Here is a 27742-nt window from a genome sequence, read left to right on the forward strand (position 1 = left end):
TGAGCGCATGTTGGCTGCCATTATCGGCTAACCAAGCGGCACTGGTTTCGACTGTAGCTTAGCATTTCCGAGTGAACTGGCACATAGGTTTGCCGGCCACTCTGCAGTTTTAAATGCCATTTATATTATCGACGTCCAAATATAAAATGAACACATTACGGCCCAAATCGCTCTTACTACGTCGTAGAGTAGCCCAGGCCTTGTCGCATGCACCGGTAAGCTAGCTACATTTTCTATCTCCTTGACAACATTTGAAAACAATGCTCCCATTTTGCTTAATTTAGGCGCCTGTTGCTGCCGAGCTGATAAAAATGGTCACAACACTATGCAAGCACGATTCAATAGCCTTTGATAGTAAACGTTACTTCTAAACGCATTGCCGAAAACTTTGGTGTTCCTCTACATTGCATTTAGTATATCCTGTAATTCATGAGGAGGGGGGGGGGGGTATGAAGTCCCTTTTCTGCACCATAAAAATTCATAAATATGAGGGAAATGATGCACAATGGATGTCTTTTCAGCTAGTTTGCAGCATCATTCCCAAGTAGGGCTTTAGAATACAAAAAATTCCATGAATACATTCACATCACTTTGAGGACTTACTCGACACAGTATTTCAAAGCAGCTTCATAAAGAATACATCACTGATTTACTGTCAACTAAAAAAAAACTTCGAGCAAGTGATGGCAAAATAGATCTATTCTGAAGCACCAAACCAAGTGGACAAAATGATTTGATTCAGTTATAGTGCCCCCTCCAGGCGAAAATCAAGACTGCAGTTGAAAATCTTAGAAGCACGTACATAGCACGCACAAAGACTAAAACCGTGGTATTAGGTGTTTTCACTGATGGCGGACGCTGACACAAAACATAAGGTCCGACAGAACCCCTCAGCTCAGTGAGACTGGCTTTATGTAGCCCCCGGGTCTACGTACCATAAAGTGAGGCGGAATCCCATGTTTGGCAAATGCCGGCCGGGACCTGTTGCTCTCCCAGTAGGCTTCCGGGTGTTGACAATTACGTCACGGGCTTACGTCACAAGTTTAAATGTCGGCCAGGTCGATGAAACCAAACTACGCTCATTCCAAACCATTGGACTTTGCCTCGTTGTTCAGTTTCTGAGGATTATATTGATTAGAAAAATTGTTGACATGTTGTTTGAGTACTACAACATTCTGCCCGCTCTGGCAAAAATTCGATACGAACAGAAATTGGACTTAACTGAAATATGGGGACCTGTTCACCCAAAAGATGATCACGGAACAAATTACAGACGTATCTCAAGGGACCACTGTACCTGAAAAAAAAATGCTCAAGTACAGTAGTAAAATACTTCATTACTCTCACACACTGCTACTTTATAAAGCCTATGACGGAGTTTGGCGTCGGAAATAGGACAAAGCAGCGACACGTTGGTATGTGGCAGCCGCATGTGCTGCATTTAGACTCTGACATACACACACACACACAGGAATGTTGCTGGAACTTTCTGCTGCGTGTATATAAGTGGCAGGGATGCCCCAACGCCAGACACTCCAGACCCCAAGCTGTGAGGATCAAGAAGCAAGAACAAGCAGTATGTTGTGCCCCACCGTCTTCCAGCCATCCGCCGCTCTAAGACCCTTCATGGACACTCACTGGCCCATCCGCAGCCTGTGGCCAGAGACAAGGCCTCTCTTCTACCACATCGAGCAGGAGATGCTGCGCCACATGCAGGAAATGAGGCAGAACATGGAGTACATGGAGAGGTTGCACCAAAAGATCTTCGAGGAGATCGACCACACGCCGGCGACGGCCACCTTCAGGCCCATCGCCTTCCACGAGCTGAGGCCTGAGGGAGGAAGCTTTGCACTCAGCCTGGACACCCAGGAGTTCTGCCCAGAGGAGCTGTCCGTGAAGCAGGTGGGCCGGAAGCTAAGGGTGAGCGGGAAAACGGAGAAGAAGCAGGAGGATGGCAAAGGCTCGTACTCCTACAGATGTCAAGAGTTCAGGCAGGAGCTGGACCTGCCGGACGGCGTGGACCCCGAGGCCATCACCTGCTCGCTGGTGGGGGGGCGGCTGCAGATCCAGGCGCCGCGGGAGAAAGCGACCGGGGACGGGAAGGAGCGAGTGGTGCCCATCAACGTCGCCCCTGCGCCGGCCATCGCAGCGGCCACAACGCCATCCACCGAGGTCAACGACTCCTCAACTCTTGAGAACTGACACAGTGAGACCTGGAGTAATCTGATGGACAGAACATGCTTTGGAACAAGCCTTGTATTTCTGATGTTTTAGCCAGTAATTATGAATCATGTCAACTCAAAAAAAAAAACACTGAGTCACATTCTATTTCCAACAATGATGGACGATGCTGTGGAGAACATTCTTTTCAGGCATGCCACAGCACTGTAAAGTTATTTATAAATGTGGCCTCATTAGGGCAACAAAGTGTGTGGTCATTTTACGATACAATATAAGTTCTTGTGTTTTCTGAAACCCACATAGATAATTTAATACAATGTAAAGAAATAAACAGTTTGTGTGTCATGAATTAAACACTGCAATTCATTTTATTGTGCTGCTCCTTCTGGTGTGTCAAACAAAGTACATTATTTGTTCTACTATTACTGTGACTCAGATGTTGTAATATTAGTAATTTCAGAAAATGATAAAGAAGTTTTTATTTAACCTTCAATCAGGTATAATTTTGAGCTGCAAAATCAATTTTCAAAAGTGACCTAGCTAAGGGGCAGCAGAAATTTTACGGTAAATAACAAATATTTATTATATAATTAATTTTTAAAAAATAAACGAAGATGTTCAATAAAAGTATGCCGTCTAATATAAGATGTGACTCTGAGTACGATATCCATCTACATGTGTTGCTCCACCATTTGTTGACTACCAATGCTAACATTAGCATGTCAGCATATTTTTCACACACACACACACACACACATTAAAAAACAATTTCCCCCCCACTGAATCCTTGGTTACTGATGACAATAAACATGACACACATGTTCATTGTAAAATAATTCTCAATAATTTATTCACAAACTTCATTTCAAATTGCCATGTTGTCATTTCGTTTTTGAAAACACACAATAATAACAATAATATTAAAAGACGTCTCTCTACTAACTTGTTCATCATCGCTCATTGTCCATCGTGCTCAAGCGTCCCATTTTGGCGTTGATGACCTGCTCAGATGCCCGATCAGAAATATGAAGAAAGCAAAACAAATCCTCTCAAATGAACCGAAGGACTTAAAAATTTGGACAGCTACAGAAACACGCTTCCTTTTTCGAGACCATGTTTTTTTTTCTTCCCTCCATTATCACATTTTGATTTACAGAATGTTTTGTTAAGGCTCATGTTGGGCAATGTGGAGCAATTGACTGAGAGGAGTGACATTGGCAGGTAAGGTGTGTGTGTGTGTGTGTCTAATGGGACGCTGTGTGTACAAGATACTAATACATTTCGAGATGTGAAAATTTAGAATCAAAAGCCACGCATGGAACAATAATGTATTCTCTCCAATACGGTCGTCCAAATGGATCATCCCAACAATTAATCATTGTGATTGTCCTTTGGGTTGTCTAATAATGATTGATGAACCTTTTTGTAACACACACACACACATACACAGTGACGTGACAGGAAAGTATGAACGCTCGGGTACACAGCAGCAGCGGCTACTTGGGAGGAATAGGATGACGCAACACAGAATTCGAGGCGCACCTGAACACATCGCCGCGTGTATATGGGTCAACATCTGATTGCCCCGCCTCCCTGTCCTCCCCCCCCCCCCCACACACACACACACTTATTAGCGGAAAATGTGTTCATCTTCCATGAATGAACTATTTGGAGGCTCAGTTCAGATAAACTAGTTCCAAACGTGGCGTAATGACCACTGAGTGTAATTTTGAGATGCTGCATTGTAGAAAACTTGGGACTTTTGGCTTATGTACAGTGCAATGCGATATGCAATTTCGATATTGTTTCTCATCTTAAGTGCTCAATAGATTTACTAGGCCGGTGATTCTCCAAGTGTGGTAAGCAGGCACTCTCTCGTGCAACTCATTTTGCAAAAGGGGGCAACATGGGAAATTGCAGCCAAAATTCTACATCACAGATCTTCACTTATCACAGGTTGTTCTGGTACCGTTATCCCTCCCATGTGACAAGATGTATCGTGGCGAGCGACTTTTTTTTTTTTTAAATCTCCTGACTAACAATATAAATATTCGCTTCACTCAAGTGCTACATGAAATGTCCTAACTGCTTAGCAGTCTGGAACGCGGCGTGAAAAAGCAAAAAAAGTTCTAATTTGTCTGAGCTGAGCCTTTCGGAACAATGACCGGCTGCTCCTCCGGTGTGTAGCAAGCCTGATGGCGGCCCGGCGATGTTTCAGGTGGACGCCGCGGCGTGTCTGGCGAGTGGTCTGTCAGGAGACTCGGCAGCTGCGGAAGACGAGGGAACGCAGAAGACACACCGGGCAGTCAAAATCTGGCGTCGAAGCGCCAATGACCGCTCTCCCCTCCCCGTTTGGTCTTCACTGGGAAGGTTTTCCAACAGCACGGGAGGAGACTTTCCAGCAAGTAGTCACATCATCACTGTTGACGTCAATCAGCTTTGATTTACCGCAGCTCGTCCAATGAGAGGTGATCCTGAGAGCCTCGCCGATTGGTGGCACGGTGGGCAGGACTGTTCTAATTTAAAATAAAAGCAATCCAATCTAAAAACAAAACAAAACAAAATAAAGGTGGTCGGCCTTCCATTTACAAACGCGTCAGTTTTCTTCGATTAAATTCAAGTCCAGTTCTGTACAATCCCTCTCGAAGACGGCCTGCTGCTGTTGCTGCGCCGCCTCGCGCTCATCGACGTCCTCGTCTTCCTCGCCGTCGTCGTCGTCGTCGTCCTCGCGGCACTCCTCGTCGCTCTCGCTCAGCGGGCCGATGCTAGACCTGCCCAGACACTCGGCCGGCGAGCAGGAGCCACGGAAGTCGCCCAAGAACGACTCCATGCCGATGAAGAGGTCGCCGCCGCAGGCCAGCCTGCCGCCGCGCTCCAAATACTGCGGGTCGATGCTGCGGGTCTGCGGGATGAGTTGAGGACAAATGAGTCTTTCACACAGAGATCCTGCAAAAATCGCAGCGCTACCAGAAGATCCGGGAACGAACCACCTTTTTGCCTTTTACACCGAAGCAGCTCTACCCTTATGATTTACTGACTTAAAACCGGTACCTGAGTCATCTTGGTGAAGTCGAGGACGGGGCGGGCGCAGGGTCGGTCGGGGTCGCGGCGTCTCTTCAACCCGGGCTTGAGCAGCAGAAGGTCGCAGGGCTGCGAGTGGCACCGCGGTAGCTGCGGCGGCAGGCTGCGGCGCAAGGACGAAGGCGTGCTGCACGCCGAAGAGGGCGAGGCGGGCACCGGGGCCCCCGCCGCCGCCCCGCCCGCCGGACAGCAACCCGGCGGAGGCGCCGTCGCTTGGCTGGGAACGGGAGGCGGCGGCAGGAAGGCGGCGGCCGCCGAGTCTCTGATGAGCACGGGCGAGAGGGAGAAACGGCGCTGGGGAGGCGGCGGCGGGTGAAGAGGCGAGGGCGACGAGGAGCAGGAGGACGGCGAAGGGAAGAAACAGCAACAGGCCCCGCCCCCTGCCGCCGCCTCGCTAGGATCCCAGGGGAAGTTCCAGGGCAACGGCGAGTCGGGAGAAAGTGCCAGGCTGAAGAAGGTGGGGCTGGATGATGAGTGCAGAGATGAGTTCAGAGAGGAGCTGGGGGCGCGCAGCGGGCAGGCACCGCCCGCCGCCGCCACCGCGCCCGCGCCCGCGACCCCGGCGCCGCCCACTCCTCCGTGGCATTGCTGGCGACTGACGGGAGTCCAGACCCGCGAAGCGCTGGGCCGCCACGTGTAGCGGCAGCGCGACAGGTCCTCTGGGACCGACAGAGAGCGGCAGTGGCGTTTGGATGGCGGGGGAGGAGGGGGCGGCGGGGCCGGGCCGGGGGGGGCGGCCGCCCCCGGGAGGGAGAGCTCGGACGCCGAAGTGCTGGGTGCCAGGGGCCGGTGCTGCTGCAGCTGAGAGGGAGGGTCGTCCAGGGGGTCGCCCCCCTCCTGAAGGTGGGCATCGGGTGGCACCAGGGGGACGGGGCCGGGGGGGAAACTAGAGCTCAGCAACCCCCCCTGCAGGCTGGACTTAGAGGGAGGGCAGAGCTGCCAGTAGCTGCTCTCTGAGGACATACACGCAGAGCATTTACACACCGTTCTTATGCCCTTTATTTTTTTTTTAAATCAAGGACTGTTTATATTCCACAAAAGAAAAGAAAAATAACTTTATCACCAGAAAAAAAAAGTTGCAAATTTTTGGAAAATAAACATGCAATATTAGTTATTATTATTCTCTTTGGACCACAACTTTAAAGAAAACTATATGACTGTATCATCTCAAAATTAAACAAGAAAAAAAATACCCTCAAAATTATGACTCTTCTCTGAAGACCATGACTTAATTTTCTTATTAGAAAAAAAAACATGCATGGAAAAAAATGACTTTGTCACTTTCTTCATTGGATTACTTTTTACTCTAAAAAGCTTTGTATAAATTCAATTTCTTGTTTCCAGTGTGGACCTATTCCCACTTGATAACAATCACACCCTTATTGAAGGAATTAAGGACACTCACCAGGCATCAAGCCATCTGGGGGCCAGCACTCCGCGAGGGTTTTCGGGTCCAGCAGGGACTAAGAGAAAAAAAACAACCCTGAAATAATCTAGCTAATAATACAATTCTGCATTGGAAAACACTTTTTCATCAATATCACATCCCGCATTCGGTTTCCTTAAGGACAGCGCTCTCGTATTTGTGCACATTGACAATGGCAATCAAGCGACTGGACTTTGAAGAAAGTCGAGCAGTGCTATTTAAAATGCAATCCATTTATCATTTTCAAATGACACCACATCAAACTTCACTCCTTGCGGAGTGTCTTTTGATGTTTACGGCTTAAAGACTGATGAAGGGAAGAAGATGACGACGTTTGGAGTTTGCGCCTTTTGAGACTCGCGGATTTGTTTTTAAACATCCAACACAATTATTCCGTTGATCATCGTGGTTTGATGTTGAAAGTCTGGGTGTATGTTTAGCATTTAAGTGAAACTGACCCGCCACCACTCACCAAGTCCGAGTCCCCCGGCTGAGCAGGGTCGCCTTCCAGACTTCCTCACGTTCTCCACCAGCAAGGCGACCACATCATGGTGGCGGAGGAGGAGGAGGAGGGAGGGAGGGAGGGGAGGGAGGAATGGGAGAAAGAGGAGTGAGGCGGCAGTCACGCCCACTTGTGTCTCTTATCACTTTGAGGGGAGGGGCTAATAGCTGCAGACTCCTCCTCCTTGCACCAACGGGCCAGGTAGCACCGCCCACCCTCAAAAGGACAGCATGACTGAGTCTCGTCCACCGGTGGCCTCAAGAACCTGCTTGCAAGGGTGGAAGTGGTCAAGTTCATTCAAATGTTCACAACACACAAGTACAACAACTCGGGCGTGCTATTAGAAGGACTAACTGTCATACTAGTAGAACGACTAGGGCGCTCTAGTAGAATGATTGTCTTACTTTCGATGTTTTTTTTTACGCGAGTGACATTCTGCACACTAGTTGAGTAACTTGGTCATGAGTAAACAACCATTGTGTGCTCGCAGAATGACTATTGAGGTGCACTGGTAAAATGTTTCCACTACTACCTTCCATTCCCGTCTATTTTACTACATAGTAGAACTACAAAGTGGTAGAATCCTTGTCTTATGTGTGTGTTACCAGTCGTTCAATGTGTTCCATATTTAACAAATTTAAATCAGATTTTTGTTGCACTGTTTTAATTTTTTTTTTTTAACAAACGGTGTGTTTATCTTATGTTTACAATTGTGACATCCAATGGCGATTCCTTACACAACTTGCATTACTCGCTTAAGCATTGTTTGCAAATAATTAAAATTCAGTTTGTGTTTGACAGGTCCATAAAATGACCTTATCAACAAATATTACTTTCGCAATTGAATATATTTATCAATAACAGGCTATTGTGTATATTTATGTGAAATAACGAGTGATACCTGTGTACAACTGCTGCAAATGCTTCGGGTAGAAAAGGTAAAAATAATCTGCAAATATCAGCCATTTGTCTGATGTTTGAAGGCCATAATCCAATCGGTCGATTTTCAATCTGCCGGGCCTCATTTTTTTTCCACAACTGTATGACAAATATGCACACTAGAACAACTATATCACACTATTATAACTATATATTACTCATGTTTTTTCAACAACAGTATGACATTTGGGCGCGCGAGTAGAACGATGAGGGTGCACCAGTAGAATCACTATCTTCTTAAGTGACATTTTTTGTTTTTGTGCGTACAGTACTCATAGAACGACAACAGTGCATTAGTAGAACAAGTACACAAAACTAATTCGAAAAACTCTGCACTACTTGAAAACTGCTAGACAAGTATACTATCATAAAATCATATGATTCTACATCGAGTGCTTCATTAGTAGTACAGTACTTATTGAGAATGAGACGGAGAAAACAAGCACCAGGAGAACGTCCAAAACAGATTTGAACCCCCACCCTCAGAACTTTGAGGCTGATGCGCCGCATTATTTTCACATATAAGGAGATAAAATCAGTGTTGCCCAACACTTGCTATGTGTTTGTTTGCTGAGATTTAATTGAGAATACCAAAAGGAATGAGGCCGCCGCAGCTAGCTCGATGCTAACGCTTCCCATTGTTTTCAACGGAGGATGCTACCTCTTGCCAATTGTCGTTCACGGGAACGTAAACGGGACGGTGTCGTTTTGAGCATTTTCTTAAACGCTGCACGCTAGAAGGCGATTCATAATGGAGATAATTCGCGTGGATTTTTAAAGGCGTAGTACGACGTTAGTTAGTGATCACAAATACACACACGCACACCTGAGCAGCCCGCTAGCTATAAATAACATGTCATCTCGTTAGAACTTTCAAGGTCGACGCTGGATTACATTCGCCCGCTAAACTGCTGGAAAACATGCCGACGAGCTGTTATTTGCTGCCTGCCACACACGCCCCAGCCGGCCGCTGCACTGCGGGACTAGCAAGGCAGCCCAACCGGCCGCTAAGCAAAGCGAGCCCCGCACCAAGCTAGCAGCGGTTAGCCGCAACTGTAAATATCCGACGGGGACGTTCCCATCCACCGTCGGAGAGCTCTGCCTTTTCCCGTGTAAATAAAGAGTCACGATTAACATTCCCTCTGATGTCATTTCATATATATTCGGTTTAAGATGGTAGCTGGAAAGAGCAGGACAACACGACGGGATGCTGCGGGATGGATATGTCCGGGCTTGTTAGCTCCCCCTCCCCTCCATCACCACCACCTCCACCCTCCTCTCACCCCAGACGGAACCGCAAAACAAGCGGGCACGTTGTACACTCACAGCCGCATCGACGGATGGATGGCAGATTTACCTCGTCGGAGAGCCCCCTCTCCGGGTGCATCGGTCAGCCCCCCCGGTTACTCGGCGTATTGACCCAACGTGATTACGGAGGCGAACGCGCCGCTACAACCCGCCGCTGCCACCGCCACCGAGCTCAGCATCCAAAAAAGCAGCCACCGCAATGAATTATCGTCTGTGCACGCGTGGCACGGAGAAAAGCGTCGCCCCCCTGTACGATCGATGCCCGGTGTCGTCCGATTATTTAAAACATAATGATACAGATTTGTACGTGCACACTAGCAGCGAGGCATTCATAAATAACATTTACGGTGGCAGTGAGGAGGGAGGGGGGGGGGGGGGGGTGAGGGGCGGGATTACACCTCACCCCCCCCCCCCCCACCACCATCCTCACTAGCATCACATGCCATTTACAGTATTTACATTTATTTTAAACTGCTTTATATCAAATGCCCGCTGTACCAAACAAAATATGGCAATCATTTTTATTGGCCAAATATTGACTCTAGTGGTTGGAGCCTCTCTACTACTGTACACAATAAAATATTAAAAGTACAATGTGTCGAGTAAGGTAATCGTGTAGAAAGAGAAAGCCTCAAAGTGCAATTTAAAACTGAGCAAATGTGTACGTGATGCAGTCAGGCCAGTGGGTCTCGAACTTTTCCCACCTTGTTGCACCTCGAAAACAGTTAGCTTTCCAAGTACCACCATAATGACCAACATTTAAACACGTTGGTCTGGATTTAAAAGAAAAAGTTCTGTCAGCTTGTATGCAAAGCAACAAGTTTCAGGTTTATTGTAGGTCATGTTTTAAATGTAAATTGTATTCGCATTTAATTCAGTGATTATTTCATGTAGCACACAATCTATTAAGTACAGTCATAATTGGAAAACAGTTCATAAGATGCAGAGTAGTAAAGCTACAACATCGATTGTAGGAAGAATGCCACTACTGAAATGTGCAATTTGTCACTAAAACACACCGTAAGTGAACGGTTAAAGTTAATTGGTGGCAAAAAGGTAGGAATGTATTTGAGATACTGTATACAGTACATCTTTTGAAATCTATCTTCAATGACTTACAGCTACTGTGAGCGCAACAAGTTTAAATAGAACGGGAAAAAAATGGCATCTAATTTAACACTTTATTTACATCTTTATTAGTTTCAGCTTCGCTTTCAGTATTTAAAGCAGCATACGTTACATAACAAATAAAAAGGAAAAAAAAAAGATGGTGAAAGGAGCCTTATCAGAACAGAGGTGAACGTGGACAAAAATGAAAAACAAAACCCCAGTAGCCTCTACAGAGGCCAGAAAGTGACAGCAAAAAGAAACAGTGACTTTAAAGACAAAGTTTAGCAGCTTTGTGTGTACATCGAGAACACAGCGCAGGTGACAAAGTGCAATTAACACAAAAGTGCAAATGATAGAAACCTGCTCAGGTCAAAGTGCCAAGTCTACCTCCGTCAAATACCAGGATACATTACTCATTCTGTTCTCTCCAGGACTGAAAAAGAGCAACAACAAAAAAAAAAAAAACACCCCTCCTCTCTCTTATTTCAAATCCTCAGTGTTCTTAAAAAGCCAACTATTGGAAACGCACACAGACAAGATTAAAGTCCACACAACGTAATTCAGCATCTTGATGAACTTGCTCAGTGACCTAACCAGGCTCGTTGCAGCAAGGGATGATCAGTAGTGATTCCATAAGAACTGGTCTGAAACCGTAGGGACCCGTTGATCATCGGCATTGAAATCTACAAGGAAACGAAATGCTAAGAAGAAAGAAAGAAGGCTTTGCTTTTCTCTCTCGCTCAGTCCCACAATCATGACAAAAGCACATACTACTGCCAGCAAGAAGCAACGTCCACTCCAGTGACATCTATTCATTTACTCTTCTGTGCGGTTTTGTTTTTGTGCTCTCACCTCCTGCGTGCTCATCCTCTAGCTGGAGCCAGTCAGCCATGTTGTTTTTGGTCAGCTGAATCCTGAAAGAGCAGCTGAGGCCAGGGGGAGAGCGAGGAGGTTGGTGGCTCCTCTCGGGCTCCTGGGGGCAAGCATTGGGGACATTTGGAGAAGCAGGTTGGATCGAGATGAACAAATACTGTACATCACTCATAGAAAATTAGGGGTAATGTCCTTCTGGGTAAAATTTCTGGATTCATCTAAAATTCACTGCAACACAACACTGGAAAAAATAATAATTCAACCATCTCCAGAATTCTGAATGCATGTTTCCAACACTGAAAAAAGTATTTTTTTAAAAAGTCCTTTGATTTTACTATGTTAATTGCACGATTGAAATGTGGCATTAAGAATGACATTTATTCGAGAACAGCGAGTTGTGCAAAATTAAGTTAAATAACAGTCAAAAGGTCAAATCAACTGAATTTTAATTTATTGTAGGTTCATCCTGACCCCCCCCCCCCCCCACACACACACACACAAAATCCTAATAATCTGAATGCATGACATTACCGGAGACAGTGGAACATTCCAGGCGCCAGGCAGCTCCGGCGACATGTCGGCTGACAGGGGAGACACAGAGGAGGCCTTCGGGGCCGCCAGGGTCTCCTTCTCTCTCTGCTTCTCTCCTCCATAGTCACACAAGTCAGAGGTCATCTTTGCCAGCTGGTTCTGCCTGCCAGAATGCCATTTCACAGCCAAAACTAAAAATACAGCGACCACCACCTGAATGCCGCACAGTTGATGCAGTCGGCGCGGCGCTCAAATCTCACTTGAGCTCTACCTACAGTTGCTCCACGGGGTCAAGAGCGAGGTCGCAGGTGTCCGACGGGGCGTCGCTCGGCGGGTCCCATTGGTGCAGTGCTCGTCGCCAAAGACGAACCTGCATGTCCCAGGAGCGCCTGCTGTACTTCCTGTACTTGTTGGGGGTGGACGGGTGGAGCTTCGGGTCTCTCATGTGTCTGAGCGAGGGAGGTTTGACATTATAATAATCTTCTAACTCAACCGTGGCCCCGTAATACCGCAGGCCTTACTTGGGGACTTGCTGCTGGTAGTTCTGGTAGCCACTCGTGTTCTTGCCGTACAGAATTTGCTTCTGACGGCGCTTGAGAACCGCAGCGTTAGTCTCCGTGTTGTTTGGGTCTGGGATGCGAGGGTAGCAGCGAGTGAGCGAAGCCCTGCTGAGATGGAGAGAAAAAAAAAATGTAAGCGCTTCGACAGTAGGAAGCCATGACGTGAATCAAACCTCTTGTCCAAATCTTCCGTTCCCACAGCAACGCTGCTGGTGGCCACTTTGAGAATGCAACGCTCCAAGATGGACGTCCTGGACCCCATAAAAGTGCAAAATATACTTCGGAAAGTTCTACAGATGCAATCTTGAAGTTTATAATCCAATTAAACCTGCGTGGCTTGCCGCTGGCAGATCTCTCCCCTCCTCGCGGGCTGACTGTCGCTGGAGACATCGGCATGGGAGAGACATTACTGCAACCAGGACAGGAAGAGTCAAGTTTTAAAATCTCAAAAAGGAATTATGTGCCGGTTTCTGACTACAGGTCATCCGTGTTTTACTACACAATGTTTAATCCTCAGATTGTCTTTTTTTTTCTCAGTAATATTCAACTGGGAATGTATAGGTGTAAAAAGTCTACACAACTCTGTTCAGATTCTGTTTTTGTTATATGGAAAGAAATTAGTCCAAGATAAAAAAAAAAAATCATTTCAAGAGGGAACATTTATTTCATATTTAAATAAAGTTCGTAATTCTAAAAGGTCCAAGTGTACATATTCACCTGACTAGGCTGTCAAAGACTGAACTGCAGCCAGGTAGGAGCCAAGGCTCTGGGGCAGAAGAGCAACCAGCATCCACAAGTGGTTCGGGGAGGCCGTTCCACATGGCCGTCGACCAGCCCTTTGCACAAATGCATGACCGCGGGCTGAAACAGAAACTGGGAACATAACTCAAGTCAGAGCAGCCACTCTTAAAATCAAAACTTGCAATTTCCAGAAAACAAAGACATTCACAGTTCCAACTTTGATCAACTGAAAACCATCCTGCCATACTTCTGTTTGCAAAGACCAAGCAAAGACACCGTTGCGTCATTTTGTCATCTGAGGCAATTTATCTCAAACGGGATGAATTACTACTTCTGCAGGCGCATTATAACAGATTTCGCTTTAAAGTGAGCGTCAAACAACACATCCACTAATGTTATGAAAAGCTTTGTAGCAAGTCTCCACAGAGGACTTCCTGGAGCCTTTCACGTTAAAAACGCGGAGCACTAGAACGGAAATACAAGTAGTCATATTTGTCTTGCTTACAAATGCTTTTCTAGGTCACGGGTCGTCGTCGCACCCGTGTACACATATCTAATAGGCATTCTTAAAAAAACTAAAATGATAAGGTTTTTTTCCCCCCTATCTCATGGACAGTTTGCGTTTCAAGTTGAGACTCAACTGTAATGAGCGAGTGTCGGGTGGCGACATGAGCGCTAACTTTGCAGACGGTTACGGGTTCTCGTATCCGTGGAGATAAATGAGAGATATATAAATAAGACAGTGTACACAGAGGTACGTTACCAACCTGGAGGAGAGCAGTGGGCTCTGGGCCGCAGTTTCCACTCCGCTGCGTGACATGACAGTTTTGAACTTGGCGCCGTCGCTATGACACGAACAGGCGCCATGTTCCCTTTTCGCAGCGTCTTTAATGAGATGCACCTGCAGAGGGCGTGGCCTGCCGCAGTTTTCAAAACGTTAAAATAAAAAAATATCATAAGTGGGCTGGCACGCACCATAGTGCCATTTATAATACAGACTAACATTAACAGGAAAAAGAATAGGCTGCATGCGTTCCTATGCTTGTTGTTCCCACCTTTTGTTTCATATTGATACGCCTTGGTGGGGCCCGCAAATTAATAATGTAGTATTTTTTTTATTTACTACGATTTAAAACAATTCACCTATTCTCCAATGCACCAGGTGGCGCCAGCCTGCCCAAATGTAAACACTGACTTCTTCGCAACGGAAATTGTCGCAAACATGGCGTCGGGCAGCGGGGTTTGTATTTTTTATACTGTCTTATTTTTATTGTTTACATTCTGACCTGTGACTTGTTAATAAGGACAACAATGTGCCTTTTTTATGGGTAGTGTGTGTTTGTCTCTTGATTTGCGCCTCGATATGCGTTCTGTCGGCAACTCAAGAGTGTAAGCCCTTCAGACATACCAGAAACATTTGTACTCAAGATCGAATTAAAATGTTGGCTTTCCGCTTATAGATGCAGTTAGTTGTTACGCCAACAAATAAAGGACAATCGGTAACTCAAGTTTTATCGTACATACCGGTATTTGATTAGATTATTGTTTTGTGATGAATCGCTCTATAAAACTAAAGATCATCCATTTATTATTGTTTGTGATTAGTGAGTCTCAACAGCACGAACAGCAACATTGCTTCGTTCACCGGTTTCACTGTTTTCAAACTTGTACCAGGTATTCTTTTGCCACTTAGTACTGTATAGTAGTTAATTGTGCGACAGGCATAACCTCTAAACGTGTTGCTGTATTTTTGTACTGTTCTGTCTGTACCTGATATGTAACTGACCCCGTGGTTCTCTTCCAGTCGAGTAAGAATGACTTCCGTCGGAAGTGGGACAAAGACGAATATGAGAATCTTGCTCAGAAGCGTCTCACCGAGGAGCGAGAAAAAGAAAGCAGGGATGGTGAGTTGTCTTTTTTTTAAAAAACTTACATGTAAATAATCCTGACACGTTAGGCGTGAGACACTGCTTTTAAAGCAGCAAACTTATAGAAACTCATCACTCTTAGGGAAAATCGCACCGCCAATCAAGCGGGAGAATCTCCGTCATCGAGACTACAAAGTGGACTTGGAGTCCAAACTGGGGAAGACCATCGTTATCACCAAGACGACCCCTCAGGCTGAGATGGGCGGGTACGGAGAATTGAATGACCTCATTGAAGAATGAATTTTTGTATTTATGATTTGGTCCTAGACATATGGAGACAAAATGGATATATAATCATCCAGCTGTTCTATCCTCTTTTCAGCTACTACTGCAATGTTTGTGACTGCGTGGTGAAAGATTCCATCAACTTCCTGGATCACATCAATGGCAAGAAACGTGAGTACATTTTACACTTAAGTCAGCAGAGGTGGTAAAAGCACCCACTCTGTACTTAAAGTAGAAGTATGGGTTCGGGTGTAAAAAAATAAAATATGTACTTTGACCGGTATCAGAAGATACCTGAAAAATCTACTTAAGTACAGTAACAAAATGTCGGTTCCCATTTCTGTGAGTCAGCTTATTGGGAAAATCTATTCAAGCATGATTTTTGTGAAGCGTTTAGGTACATGGGCGTATGTTTGTCTGTGCAGATCAGAGGAACCTCGGCATGTCTATGAGAGTTGAGCGGTCGTCCCTGGACCAGGTGAAGAAGCGCTTCGAGGTGAACAAGAAGAAGTTGGAAGAGAAGCAGAAAGAGTACGACTTTGAGGAGCGCATGAAGGAGCTGCGAGAAGAGGTCACAAGAGGCAGAAGTCCATCCATAACGCAAGAATGAGTGAACGAGTCTCGGTTTTCAAAGTGCATGAATGCCGTCAATAAATTTCCTCTCTTTGTATTATTGTAATACAGTTACATAACCAGAAAAAAAAGAAAATGGATGGACATTAGTAGGTTGTAACATCAATGTGTGTGTGTTTATGTTCAGGAGGAGAAGGCAAAGGCCTACAAGAAGGAGAAACTGAAAGAGAGGAAGCGTCGGGCCGAGGATGACGGGGACTTTGAGGATGATGACGAAATGGCAGCTGTCATGGGTTTCTCAGGGTTCGGGTCTTCTAAAAAGAGTCACTGACACTTCAAGGACATCACGGCCGTCGAGTCAGCAAGTCTGGTGATGCCGTCATGGGAGGAGAGCCCTGAACGGAGGCGCGCGTGAGATGGAAGGACAACTATAGGGTCCTGCTGAGCGGAGTTAGTATTCACCAGTATGTTCAGATTCCCCCCGAAATTATCTTTTTTGGGGCCAGTTAGATCCCGTCACACCCATTTTTTTAATGCCATTTTGAAAATCCAACATAAATTGAACAGGCTGTTCATTTGCGGGTGAAGCGCCCCGGTTCAATAGAAATAAGACCAACATTCTATCAGTTATTGGAATGTTATCAGATTTTTTTTTCTTCATTTTCTCACCAAGTTTTTTTCCAATATTTATCATGCAAAACAAGCAAACATGGATGTCAGTGACTGCAGAATTAATTTTTCTGTCAAGAAACTCTTATTTGCTGTATATTGTCAAGTTTTCTTCTGTTTCAAGCAGGTTTTTGATTTAAATAAACAAGATTTTTTTTTTTTTAATTGGTCGTTGACTAAATGATCTGAAACATTTATGGAGCACTTTTATTTCTGGCATTACTTATTCCAACAGGTTTTCAAAAAACTGGGCTCAGCCAATGGGTACATGATCTACTTTGTTGTATGTTGTACGCAGATCAAAACATGCCTTTGTCTACAACGCAGCAGTTAAGTCATCATTTCACTGAGTAGTATGAAAAACACTTCAAGGCCAAAAATATATAATAACAGTCCAAAGAAAAATATGTACTACAGCGACTGCTGAAAATGCCTTCTTCCAGACATTGATTTTTTATATTCATGTTATCAATGGGCAACACCGAAGGCTCGAGACCAGCAGCAATTACACAGGTAGACCAAGAGAATTTTTGCTGCATCCTTGTATTTACATTTACTTCAGATCAACTCGTTTGAAATGCCGATGCTGGTGGTGACTTTAAGTGTCAACAAAGCAACAACCCACCCATGTGCTCTAAATGTCAAAATGTCTTTTTTTGGGGGGGGAGGTTGAAGTGTCTGAGCTCAGAGGAAAGTCACTCCCACGACAAATGACAAATGCAAAGGCAAACATCGGTGGGAAAACACAAACCAGTTATTTCAAGGTCACCAAATACTCAACCCCAAGTTACATAAACACCTGTATTGTCTACTGGTAGGTAAATTCTTCAATATGAACCTTCACGTGTGGCCCATCAATGATATACGCTAACATACTAGCATTCCCCTTTTGGCATGTTTCACATTAGAAGAATAACGTTTACTTCAGATGTGCGCATGGTGCATTCAAGAACAGCCAACAAAAGAGGACATCATTACGATCGATGAATTAACCCGAACAACAACCGATGGCACCAGATGGCGCCAAAGTAATACATTTATTGCTTTGGCCTGAGTAGCAACAAGATGAGACTTTCAACGGAAGTAGGTCCCCCCCACCAAATTTGTGAAAGTCTAATGGCAAATGTGCAGAGATTCACTCTAGACACAGTGCTACTAAGAACTAAAAGTTCCTGTAACGTTCAGTGGAATTGAGGTCAAAATATACCGTGTGATGGGTCTTGGCTGCTGACTCAGTCGTCAAAGTCACCCACCAGCACTTCCGCTTTGTGGTGAAGAGACTTGGGGTGGGGGTAATGGGGGTGGAGGAGGAAGATGCTTCCTGCGTCTTCCAGCGTCCTCCCCTCTGCATTGTCACTTCCTCTGAGGTTGAGAAAGAGCAAGCGAGAGAGACATTGACAAACACACCAAGTTGGAGGAGACAAGAAGAACGAAGGTAGCCATATTGGTTCCATTTCGACATGTCGGCCTAGGCGACTATGTGGAAGCTCGAGAACACTTCAGCGATTCTTCATTTAGGAAGCAGACCGCTGGATGAGATTGAAGTTTAGGTTCTTATAAAGGGCACTGCCTAAAAGAGGAACTCGATTCTGAGGCCCCATCTAACTTACTGGGAAGTCTTCTGTGGCGAGGAGGAGCACGTAGGATGAACTGCGCCAGAGTGCCATCTCGGTCAGAGGTCATGGAGTGGAGCCCTCAACAGCTGGCCGAATACCTGAGGAAGGTCAGGTTCACTTTTTGTCATTAAAATGTCAATAAAATGCGATCACACTTGCCAAGAGAAGGGAATCACTTGCCCCACGTTGCAGTTCTGTCAAAAGCTCAAAAACGTCCAACTGTTTTTTGTCGTACTTATCTGGATGTGAGTTTTGGGTCAGCTGGAGCATATCCCAGATGACGTCGGGTGAGAGGCTGTTAGAGGAATCTATGAGCAAAATTGTATCATGTTTAAAGTTTCATTTAATTTGGGCACATCGAAGCGTTTGGGTGCGTATCCAGCACCCCCAAATGCCTGCACACATCTGGCCGGGGGACTGTTGAAGTCCACAATTAGCACGTCAATACAGGTGGACAACCACAGGGGAGAAGGCGACACTCGGTCACAAAAGGGGAATGAATAATTCGGGAACAGCGGTTGAGCAACAAAAGACGAGTTGAGAACACCCGTCGCGCCCAGACGACATTGACCATCCGCAAAGTCTACAACATGCTAATTCGATGTAGACCAGCCAGAAAAGGCGCCAATGTACTGGTGGTTCAAGTTGGAAAAACAGGTAACCAATCACTACCGAGGAGCCGGACCGGGGTGCGGCATGCAAACATCGGGGGCAGTGTTTTTCTTGTATTTTGCATATGTTACAATAAAATGTCGAACTCGCGGTGGCGGGACTGAGAGTGTGATCGCGGAGCAACTAACCGTCGTTCGCTCTCAGAGATCCGCTCCCGCCGATATTGAAGACAATTTTCCTGTGTGCCGAGTCATTTCTTTAACTTTGTCCGAGAAAATCTCTGACAGAGGCCCTTGACGCAGGGCACATTAGACAAACAGGCATAACCACTCACATTCATTGACTTTGGAGTCAACCAGGTGTCCCATGTAACGTTTCCAGTTGCTCCAAAATGCTGCTAACATCAAAGTGAATTTTTCTTCATCTTCTGGTAAAGTGTGGCTTCATGCTCGAGATTTACGACGGCAATATTCGACGCTAGTTTGGAAGTATGGAGTGTTGTCTTTTCCTGTGTTTGAAAAGAAGTACGTTGTCCTTCCTCTTTGACCCGGTGATGTATCCCACCAATGTTAACGAGAGGTTATATGAAGGTGAGGAGATTTGACTTTGTGAAACGGCCCCAAATGTGTGTTGCAGATGAATCTGGCCGACTGTGATAGAACCGTGTTGAAGAACTCCATCAACGGAATGCGATTTGTGGTAAGTTTTCATGTAGGCAAGGAGATCCACACCCCTCAACCCCATTATTATGTTTACGTTACTTCTTAATTTCTCATAAAATGGCTACATACGCAACAGTTTTACACAACTTACATTGCTTGTGCAATTATTTTGCATCCGTCGTCCATCTGCGCTGTGACTGTTCGCGATGCATTCACAGGCAGCTGAGAAAAACCTGCAACGACGGGTTAAAAAGGAATGAAATTGTTTTGAAGGCTGTCATCGTGACAATATGTTGTTTTCTGTTTGCAGAACTTAAGTGAGAATGACCTGCAAAAATTCCCCAAACTTCACTCGCCGTAAGCTTTTTTTCACTCCATGCTGGTGCACCGAAAAGCAACAGCATGTTCACTCAATTCTGATCCACTGGTGAAAGCGACTTTCGTGTTTGTGTGTCCGAACAGGATTATTTCCAAGCTGAGTGCCGACATTAGCAAGAAGGAGGAAAAACGATCCCTGTTTGGTAAAAAGTGGGTTCCTTTTTCGGTGAACATTTAAAATGGAAATAAAATGAGCTCTCATACGATTAAGACACAATTTTGTGCATCTTTAACTTTTTTTTTCTTTTGAACGGTCTGCATGCTTGAAGCTAACATGAAATGCAAAACGGTTCACGAAACGAGCATTGATTTGACATCGTTACACGTTTTTGACCATCTACATTTGAACATAAACGGCAGCAACACGGGCAGGCAGAGCATCCAATAATACTCACGGGCATATCTTTTTTTTATTCTCTGTGAAAAAGGACTCATGTCGTTTCAGCTTACTCATCAAATATGCACATTGTATTTATTTTACTGCCCCCTGTTGGTCAAGGCACGCATACTAGAATGAGCAGCCCTATGCCCAGTGAAACATCATGATGCACAAACTGTTTCATTACTGTATTGTTTTGTTTAAAAAATGGATCGTTACAAATAATGCTAATTAACTGAATGCTCCTTCTCTCCATCACAGACCCGTGACCCCTAAATTTCATAAACCAGGTAAAAACGAAAGCAACCTCATGTTTGATGTGACGCTATAGGCAATGCTCCTGAGGTTTTGTCCTATTTTAGAGGTGGAATTCCCCCATTTTTTACCTGCTAATAATGTGATATCTCCCATCTTTGACAGTTTGTGATGTTAAAGGTTCGGGTGACAATTATTCTGTAAGTTGTTTTTTTTTTTTTTCACCCCCAATGACAGATGACACGAATCGCACCAATTAACTCATATTGACCGGCCATGTTGTGTTTCAGGACGGCGACGTCAACGATTACGAGAGCCCCAACAGCGGTGGCGAGGACAGCAGCCAGAGTGACTACGAGAAACCCAATGACGACTTGGACGGGGCCGATGCCGAGCATTACGAACTTCCCCCTTCGGAGCCCGCGGAGGACTTGGCGCAGAAGCTGCGCAGCGCCGTGCACCTGGGAGACACCGACTACATCGGTAATATTTGACGTTTGTCGGACTCAGGACGACGTGTTTCTGTTGTCGGCGCACATTATATATGGTTTCATCTGTTACCATGGCAACAAGCAGGACTGAGTTGAATCTGTCTCCTCTGTGGCCCTGCAGATAACCGGGACAAAGGCACGTCATCTCGAGACGCACCGCCTGCCGTCCGCCCCCGCCCACCGGTGGCATCGCTCCCTGCGCCGTCGCCTCGGGTAGTGAGTCTTTAATATTTTGACTTCAATATTAAATCAATTTGATATTTCACTATGATAGAGTGGACATGGTATATATTGATGAGGTTTTTATTTTGGGGGGGGGGGGGGGTCGTGCAGCCTGTTGAGAAGAGTCGAGATCACTCTCCCCACTCTTCGAGACGAGCATCCAAGAAGAGTGAGTAAAAAAAACAAAAACAAAAAAAAGACATTCAAGTCATATTAGATTTTGCTTTTCAGCGATTGGTTACAGTCATTATCACATCATGTTGTGATTTGTAGCGTTTCCAGGACCGCCGCAGATCTTTCGTGGCAACAAACCGGGCCGTAATTCCTCTGCAATTCAAGGTATACCCCAATTTAGCGAATTTCAAAGACCATCAGACCAACCCAATCACACTGGAAAACTCCCAAATTTTCGGGGGTTCTTTTAGTCATTACAATGAAGCCAAAAACAAAACTAAAGTGCATTTGAGAGATGCTTTTTTTTCTTGTTTATCTTACCAGGTTCTAATGTAACAAAGAGGGTGAGTGTTCCTATTTTTAAATTAACTTAAACTCATTCACGTTTTTTCCTATTCACAAATGTGTCCAGATATCAAATCAAAAGTTCAAAGTCATTCTTGTATTTTTCCTTGTGCGTTACAGCCAGGTATACCCTCTCGAAGGTAAGCAAGCGCGTAAACGCAAACGCTGTGTTACTATGTTCCTTCAGACATGTTGAACGTTTTGTCGGATTTGCCCTCGCCAGGTCCACGCCTCTTGTACCACCTCTTTCTTCCGCGGCCTCCATCGGCAGGAGCACCTCATCCGTCAAGCCTCCACCTCCCAGGTAGGCCGTTCACTCGTCATCAGCCGTTTGTTGTCTGATCTAATCATTGTGTGTGCTTTGCTCTTACAGGACTGACGGTATTCGGGAGGTAAATTCAATTTTGACATGCGTTTTATTTTCTCTGCATACAAGCATCTTATGATCTTATTTTCACCTTCTAGCATGCACACAATGATGGTGAGAATTATTTTTTCAGTCCAACTAAGCCAGATGAATTATTAAATACTAAACCCTTGAGATTTTCTTCCAGCATCCAAACTCAACACATTCCCCCTCTTCCATAAGATTCCGCCCCACCGGCCGACACCCGCAAGCCGCCATGGAGACAGGTATAGAGTCACCAGATTCCACCAAAGGTTCAGACTATCGCTAATAAGTGAATAAATACACTCTTTTCTTTTTGTTATTTGACAGTTTGCCTCTTGGCGCCACTTCTGTTGGGTCATTGCCTCTCAGTGTCTCTTCCGGTAATCATCTATATTTTTCAGAAGTCATAGCATATTGATAATAATATATAGTGTGTATTATGAATTTTTTAAAAATAGTAATTTCACTTCAATACGTGTCGGAAAATGCCCCCCCCCCCCCCCCCCACCCCTCCTTCCCGGGTGATTACTGTACCTTCCATTCGAAGTTTCAAACTGCCAAGACTTTTTCTCCAACAGCTCCTGATGTTGAAGGCTGGGATGATGACGAGTTTGTGAGTTCAATAAACACTCAGAAACACCCCCCCACACACACACACCTGAAAAATCTACACTTCCGACACTAAACAAAGAATCTGGACCTCTACCTTGAACATGGTCCCAAACGTGTCTTCAGGATGATGAAGATCCCGATTATGAGAATCCAAACAGCGGTGGCGATGAGAGCGGCAACAGCACCGATGGCGACGCAGCGAATGACGACACGGACTGGGCCGACAATTACGAACCGCCTCCCACGGAGCCCTCTGAGGAGCTAACTCACAAGCTGTTGCCCGCCGTGACCTGCGGAGAAGGCGATTACATTGGTAGGATGCTGAACATAGCTTTAACAGTCTTGAAATTGCACCATATTTTGACGAAATGGCACAATATTTGTGTTAAGGGCCTCTGCAGTGAAACGTTGGGTCTTTGTGCTTCGATATTCCCATTCAATGATTCATGGACTTTTTTTTGAGCCACTATTATTCGTTGGCAAATTCTCCTTTTTTGCTGCTTTTGTGCTCAGAACCAAGTATTGCCTTGCTTGTTATCTTTGCTGAGTTTTTTTTTGTTTGTTTTTTTTTGTCAGCACTGAGGCATCTCACGTGCCAAAGAGCTATGCTAAAGTACATGAGGCATTTCAGTAAACACAAGTAATGCTTTGCTGCCATTTTGAAAAAGAACTATGTTGGGGTGAGGAGTTTCAGTTAACAAAAGTAGTGCTTTGTCGCCATCTTGTGGCATTCTGGTTGTAGTTCCACATTTCTTGGAGATTAATTTATTATTTTCAACATGTCCTCCAAGTGTAATTCTGACATATATGTGTGATTTTTTTTTGTCATCCCCCCCCCCCACCCCCCACCATCAGATAATATGGACAACCATGTGTCCTCCAGAGGCCCGCCGCCAGCAGTGAGTCTTCGCCCACCGGTCTCTTCACTTCCACCTCTGTCGCCCCGCTTGGTGAGACTCGTACCGGTGTACCCAAACATGCAAACAAACTCCCCTACTCAAAATGTCAGCAGTCGTGTTCATTCTGGCTGTATATTAAAGATTGTGAGGAATTTGACCACTGCAGGAAAGCCGGATGATTCACAGGAAATGTATGCACTTTCATTGCAGCTTGCAATTTTAACTTACTGGCAGTTTTGCGTCATGCTTGATGACAACCTAAAATATCAATAATGCGATATCCTTTGAATATTTTGCAGCCGGGCGAGTCGCTGTCCAATCGAGATCACTCACCGCACGGTGCAAGACAACCAGCACCACCAGCGAAGTGTGAGTAACAACTGCTGCGACTCATCACTGTTGATCGGCATCACGAATCGTACATGAATTCACGTTGCAATGTTTTAGTGCTTCCGGGGCCACCTCAGATTTTCCGTGGAAACAAACCAGGCCGAAACACGTCTCCCATTCGAGGTATTTTGGAGCCAGATACTGTATTTGTCGCTCAGGTTGAGATTAAACATATTTGTGTATTGAACCTCAATTGTTTTTTTTCTCCTCATGTCTAAAGGGCCCAACACAGAAGAGAGGGTGGGTGTTTATTTTGTTTTATTCGATTAAACATAATCGAAAAATTAAAATGAAGGGTTGCAGTTTGGAAATGTCAACGTTTCATTTGAAGCATCTCACTCACAAATATATATTTCTTCCTATTTTTTTTTAAATCCTCTTTTACTCTGTTACAGCCGCCTGCACAACCCCGAAGGTAACGCATCAAACACACAAAAGGTTCTGCTCATATTTGTCCAAAACAGGAAGTCAACATGACTCTGTGACTGTCGCTGTGATCACGTGACAAGGGTTCAGCCTGACTGGAATTCCTGTGGTTGGAAAGATAAAATGAGTGCCATAAACCATAATTATCAGCTGTTGTTTTGTTGACGAGTGCGCCTGTCTCCAGGTCTCAGGCGGATGTCCCTGACCCCCACACTAGGCCCAAACCTCCCGGGCCTCCTCCTTGTTCCTCGGCCTCCGTTGGCAGGAGCAACTCCTCTGTCAGGCCTCCTCCTCCCAGCAGGTTGGCCTGACCTACTTTCGCTCATAATTCATTTGTTGTTGAACGATAATCTCATTATTTCCTGTTACAGGTTTGACGGAATGACACAGGTAAGATTTAGATTTTTTTAAAAATATATACTGTATATATGATCTGTGGACTAAAGTATTTTATCTGACGTTCATCTTCTAGCAAACACACAGCGATGGTGAGGAACCTTCATTTTCATTTAATCCAAATAATGTTGATTAGATATATTTTTTTTTAAATATTAAAAGCTTTTTATTCTTTATAGCACCCAAACACAACACATTTCCCCTCCATAAAAACCAGGCGCCGCGCCCACCACCGCCTGGTCGCCATGGAGACAGGTAGAAAGTCACATACAGTGGAATTCAATGGTCTACACACCCCTGTTCGAACGCCACGTTTTTGTGTTGGAAAAAAAAAAGACTTAATTAAACAAACCTGTACAACTCATTTGATTAAAAAATATATTTTCAAGAGCGGAAACAAAAACAGAGCTGAAATGATGTGATTGCACAAGTGTGCACACCCTCTTACAACTGGGATGTGATTGGTTCAGATGAACCAATCACATTCAAATTCATGTTTTATGACTGTTCCTACGATTACGACAGAAAAAAGTTCAGAACTTCTAGTAGGCTTTTTAGTGTGCGCGGACTTTTATTTAACACCAGTTTGAGTGCGATCACGTGTGGTCAATTCTGAACACAGCCACATCCTGGTTATAAAAGCATATGCACACTTTCAGGTGATTATTTTCACTTCCTCTCTCAAAATGAAAGAAATTCAATTGAGTCGTCACGGCTTTAGGTCACATTAATGGTGGAAACGTTTTGGAATGATTTATCTTGGACTGCTTTTTTTTCAGATCGCAAAAACCTAGCATTTGAACAGGGGTGTGTAGACTTCTTCATCCACTCACAAATTTATACATTTGGCATGAAACAAAGTGTGGTTTTCTCTTGTGTTGTCAGTTTACCACCTGGCGCCACTTCTGTTGGCTCGCTCTCTCTTAATTTTCAGCCTGGTAAGAAGTCCATTATATATGTACAAAGAGTCACAATACGTTTCACTTTTATGCTCATTTGCTGATGCGGCCACAAGGGGTCATCCTTCTCCAAGAATGACATTTTAGCAACTTCGAAGGGGGGAATCCCCAGTTTGCAATTTTTCTGATACACGGGTTCGAGGTGACACACTACACACTAGCTTGCTCAAAGAATCATCAGTTATAATTTTTGCAATTCTAACTTTGGACAGTATGACAAAATATCATCTTCGGGGGAATATGTGTGTGTCTGTTTGTGTGTGCAGCCCATGCAGACAACAGAACCAACTTTGTTGGTTCAGACTGCTTTCATCCGCTGCCACAAAAACCTTCACCCAAACAGGTAATGCTTGTCTTGATGTCACATTTCTCCTCTACATTACATTATTTATTCAAATAATTTTTGGGAGGGATGACAATTAATTATTCAATCATAGCAAACAAGGAAACTGTGTTTGCGAATGTGTATAGGGAATGGACCCTCGCTGGTACGTTGGTAAAGTGACCAGGGGTCAAGCTGAAGGGTATTTGAAACAAGTCAGCAAGGTAACACACACACACACACACACACACACACACACTGCTCTCCATATAATGCATTTCCCTTCCTGTACCTTAATAAAACTTAAGGTAAAATCGTATTTATTTTTCATGCTTGTGCCCATAGAGACTCGTGTGTGTGTGTGTGTGTGTGTGTGTGTGTGTGTGTGTGTGTGTGTGTGTATTTGTGTACGCGGGTAGGACGGGGCATATTTAGTGCGGGACAGCTCCCACCAGAAGTCCAACCAGCCGTACACACTGATGGTCCTCTACCACAACAAAGTGTTCAATATCCAGATTCGCCACGAGGACAAGCAGTTCCAACTGGGAACTGGACTCAAGGCACAGGAGGTAAACCAAATGTCACACTTGAACAATATCCATGTGTTAGAATGAATTTCAGTGACTGTGTGTGTGTTTGTAGTCCTTCTCCTCAGTGTGCGACATCATCAAATATCACTCCCAGTGTCATCTGCTCCTCATCGATACCAAAAAGCGCTCCTCGGGCCAGCAGAACCAGTGTCTGCTCTCAGAGCCAGCAGGGATTTACATGACTGGACCGCAATGATCCCACTGAGACCTTTACAATAATGCAGTCAAACACTTTCGACCCATTCTGGTTTTAACAGGTTCAATTGCTGTTAATGTATTTTTTTTCCTTTCTATTTGTCACTTCTTTTCATCCAAGAGTGTGACTTTACATACCCTCCACTTATCTAAATGCGAACATGCAATGGGAAACTCAATCGGAACACAGGCTGTTCATTAACACCTATGTGGAGGTTGTTACCTTTTCACAGATATCTGAACACAAACGGTGCAGCAAGACATTTAGACATTCAACAGAACAGTACCCATGTTTATATATTCTTTATCCTCTACAAGGAGGTGGACACGTGTATTGTATGGATTAGGTACAGTGGGGAAAAAAGGTAGCAACACAATGGTCATTCAAATGATAAAAAGTATGACAACAATGATGACTTTTTTAAAATTCTATCTGATGACGGTTCTACTGTATGATTTTTGCTCAAGTCGCCTACAATATTATGGAGCGCTATGATTCCTCATTAAAATACACGTTAAAACATTTTGTGGGTTTTTTTCGGGGGTGAGGGGCTAGAACAAATTAGTGGCACTTACATTCATTTCATTGTGGAAAGATGATTTGAGATAGAAGTGATTTCAGTTACAGGAACAGATTAAACTCGTACCTTAAGGCACCACTGTATAAAAAGGGGATGGTGCAGCTTTTAGTTTTAGAACAATTCTGTATTAGGAGTAGAGGTGGTGGTGGATATCATGTAGTCTTTTCTTACGGTCTACGAGCTACAAAGAAATTTCACTT

General features: G+C 44.7%; 5 protein-coding genes and 1 long non-coding RNA gene across 11 annotated transcripts; 3 read left to right on the forward strand and 3 right to left on the reverse strand.

Annotated features, from left to right (window-relative positions):
* Nucleotides 1-141: 141 nt before the first annotated feature.
* Nucleotides 142-2552, forward strand: hspb9l (heat shock protein, alpha-crystallin-related, b9-like). Its single transcript, XM_086131460.1, has one exon. It carries the CDS (start codon nt 1516-1518, stop codon nt 2200-2202), a length of 687 nt encoding a protein of 228 aa, XP_085987586.1. The 5' UTR covers nt 142-1515; the 3' UTR covers nt 2203-2552.
* A 450-nt stretch (nt 2553-3002) lies between these two features.
* Nucleotides 3003-9766, reverse strand: fam53c (family with sequence similarity 53 member C). Of its 4 annotated transcripts, none has more exons than XM_086131455.1 (5): nt 9487-9766; nt 7161-7455; nt 6668-6725; nt 5233-6215; nt 3003-5083 (listed from the first exon to the last, which is right to left on the reverse strand). In XM_086131455.1, the coding sequence occupies exons 3-5, from the start codon at nt 6672-6674 to the stop codon at nt 4778-4780; spliced, it is 1296 nt and encodes a 431-aa protein (XP_085987581.1). In that variant the 5' UTR covers nt 6675-6725; nt 7161-7455; nt 9487-9766; the 3' UTR covers nt 3003-4777. The 4 variants fall into 4 exon arrangements, with proteins under 4 accessions (XP_085987581.1, XP_085987583.1, XP_085987580.1 ...); XM_086131457.1 differs by having other exon boundaries at nt 7161-7458; XM_086131454.1 differs by lacking the exon at nt 9487-9766 and adding an exon at nt 8092-9443.
* Nucleotides 9767-10645: 879 nt separating this feature from the next.
* Nucleotides 10646-14119, reverse strand: slbp2 (stem-loop binding protein 2). Its single transcript, XM_086131178.1, has 9 exons — nt 14020-14119; nt 13229-13384; nt 12840-12920; nt 12685-12762; nt 12473-12619; nt 12227-12400; nt 11952-12114; nt 11400-11520; nt 10646-11230 (listed from the first exon to the last, which is right to left on the reverse strand). Exons 1-9 carry the CDS (start codon nt 14070-14072, stop codon nt 11166-11168), a joined length of 1038 nt encoding a protein of 345 aa, XP_085987304.1. The 5' UTR covers nt 14073-14119; the 3' UTR covers nt 10646-11165.
* Nucleotides 14120-14402: 283 nt separating this feature from the next.
* On the forward strand, nt 14403-16812 carry zmat2 (zinc finger, matrin-type 2). 2 transcript variants are annotated; one of them, XM_086131004.1, is made up of 6 exons: nt 14403-14492; nt 15057-15156; nt 15263-15386; nt 15503-15576; nt 15831-15976; nt 16166-16812. In XM_086131004.1, exons 1-6 carry the CDS (start codon nt 14406-14408, stop codon nt 16307-16309), a joined length of 675 nt encoding a protein of 224 aa, XP_085987130.1. In that variant the 5' UTR covers nt 14403-14405; the 3' UTR covers nt 16310-16812. The 2 variants fall into 2 exon arrangements, with proteins under 2 accessions (XP_085987130.1, XP_085987131.1); XM_086131005.1 differs by having other exon boundaries at nt 15831-16038; nt 16166-16282.
* A 20-nt stretch (nt 16813-16832) lies between these two features.
* Nucleotides 16833-23023, reverse strand: LOC147193967 (uncharacterized). Its single transcript, XR_015103061.1, has 5 exons — nt 22879-23023; nt 22707-22766; nt 19689-19770; nt 18258-18571; nt 16833-18009 (listed from the first exon to the last, which is right to left on the reverse strand). It is a non-coding gene; the product is annotated as an uncharacterized LOC147193967 (long non-coding RNA).
* On the forward strand, nt 18229-27484 carry lcp2a (lymphocyte cytosolic protein 2a). 2 transcript variants are annotated; one of them, XM_086131002.1, is made up of 33 exons: nt 18229-18370; nt 19512-19574; nt 19848-19894; nt 20000-20065; nt 20556-20584; nt 20715-20749; nt 20840-21032; nt 21162-21256; nt 21374-21431; nt 21536-21601; nt 21761-21780; nt 21902-21921; nt 22005-22085; nt 22155-22173; nt 22247-22262; nt 22336-22414; nt 22500-22552; nt 22751-22785; nt 22908-23097; nt 23640-23734; nt 23983-24052; nt 24131-24196; nt 24294-24313; nt 24469-24488; nt 24684-24800; nt 24871-24889; nt 24972-24987; nt 25075-25150; nt 25781-25833; nt 26121-26197; nt 26326-26400; nt 26596-26745; nt 26819-27484. In XM_086131002.1, exons 1-33 carry the CDS (start codon nt 18293-18295, stop codon nt 26960-26962), a joined length of 2241 nt encoding a protein of 746 aa, XP_085987128.1. In that variant the 5' UTR covers nt 18229-18292; the 3' UTR covers nt 26963-27484. The 2 variants fall into 2 exon arrangements, with proteins under 2 accessions (XP_085987128.1, XP_085987129.1); XM_086131003.1 differs by having other exon boundaries at nt 21162-21253.
* The last annotated feature ends 258 nt before the right edge of the window (nt 27485-27742 follow it).

Source organism: Hippocampus guttulatus, chromosome 15 (assembly GCF_054856545.1).
Source record: "Hippocampus guttulatus isolate MCC_2025c chromosome 15, RoL_Hgut_1.0, whole genome shotgun sequence".
Classification (NCBI taxonomy): domain Eukaryota; kingdom Metazoa; phylum Chordata; class Actinopteri; order Syngnathiformes; family Syngnathidae; genus Hippocampus; species Hippocampus guttulatus.

Bases quoted from the DNA above. Each gene is read 5' to 3' on its own strand.
- hspb9l (XM_086131460.1), top strand. From the start codon at position 1,516: ATGCCCCAACGCCAGACACTCCAGACCCCAAGCTGTGAGGATCAAGAA.
- zmat2 (XM_086131004.1), top strand. From the start codon at position 14,406: ATGCACCAGGTGGCGCCAGCCTGCCCAAATGTAAACACTGACTTCTTC. The intron at 15,157-15,262 runs GTGAGTTGTCTT...CATCACTCTTAG, and splicing joins AGAAAAAGAAAGCAGGGATG to GGAAAATCGCACCGCCAATC. The intron at 15,977-16,165 runs GTCACAAGAGGC...GTTTATGTTCAG, and splicing joins TGAAGGAGCTGCGAGAAGAG to GAGGAGAAGGCAAAGGCCTA.
- slbp2 (XM_086131178.1), bottom strand. From the start codon at position 14,072: ATGTCACGCAGCGGAGTGGAAACTGCGGCCCAGAGCCCACTGCTCTCC. The intron at 12,401-12,472 runs GTAAGGCCTGCG...TCCCTCGCTCAG, and splicing joins TACCAGCAGCAAGTCCCCAA to ACACATGAGAGACCCGAAGC. The intron at 11,231-11,399 runs GTGAGAGCACAA...GTTTCCTTGTAG, and splicing joins AGAGGATGAGCACGCAGGAG to ATTTCAATGCCGATGATCAA.
- lcp2a (XM_086131002.1), top strand. From the start codon at position 18,293: ATGAACTGCGCCAGAGTGCCATCTCGGTCAGAGGTCATGGAGTGGAGC. The intron at 21,033-21,161 runs GTAATATTTGAC...GTGGCCCTGCAG, and splicing joins GGGAGACACCGACTACATCG to ATAACCGGGACAAAGGCACG. The intron at 24,197-24,293 runs GTATTTTGGAGC...TCATGTCTAAAG, and splicing joins AAACACGTCTCCCATTCGAG to GGCCCAACACAGAAGAGAGG.
- fam53c (XM_086131455.1), bottom strand. The intron at 5,084-5,232 runs GTACCGGTTTTA...CTCATCCCGCAG, and splicing joins ACTTCACCAAGATGACTCAG to ACCCGCAGCATCGACCCGCA.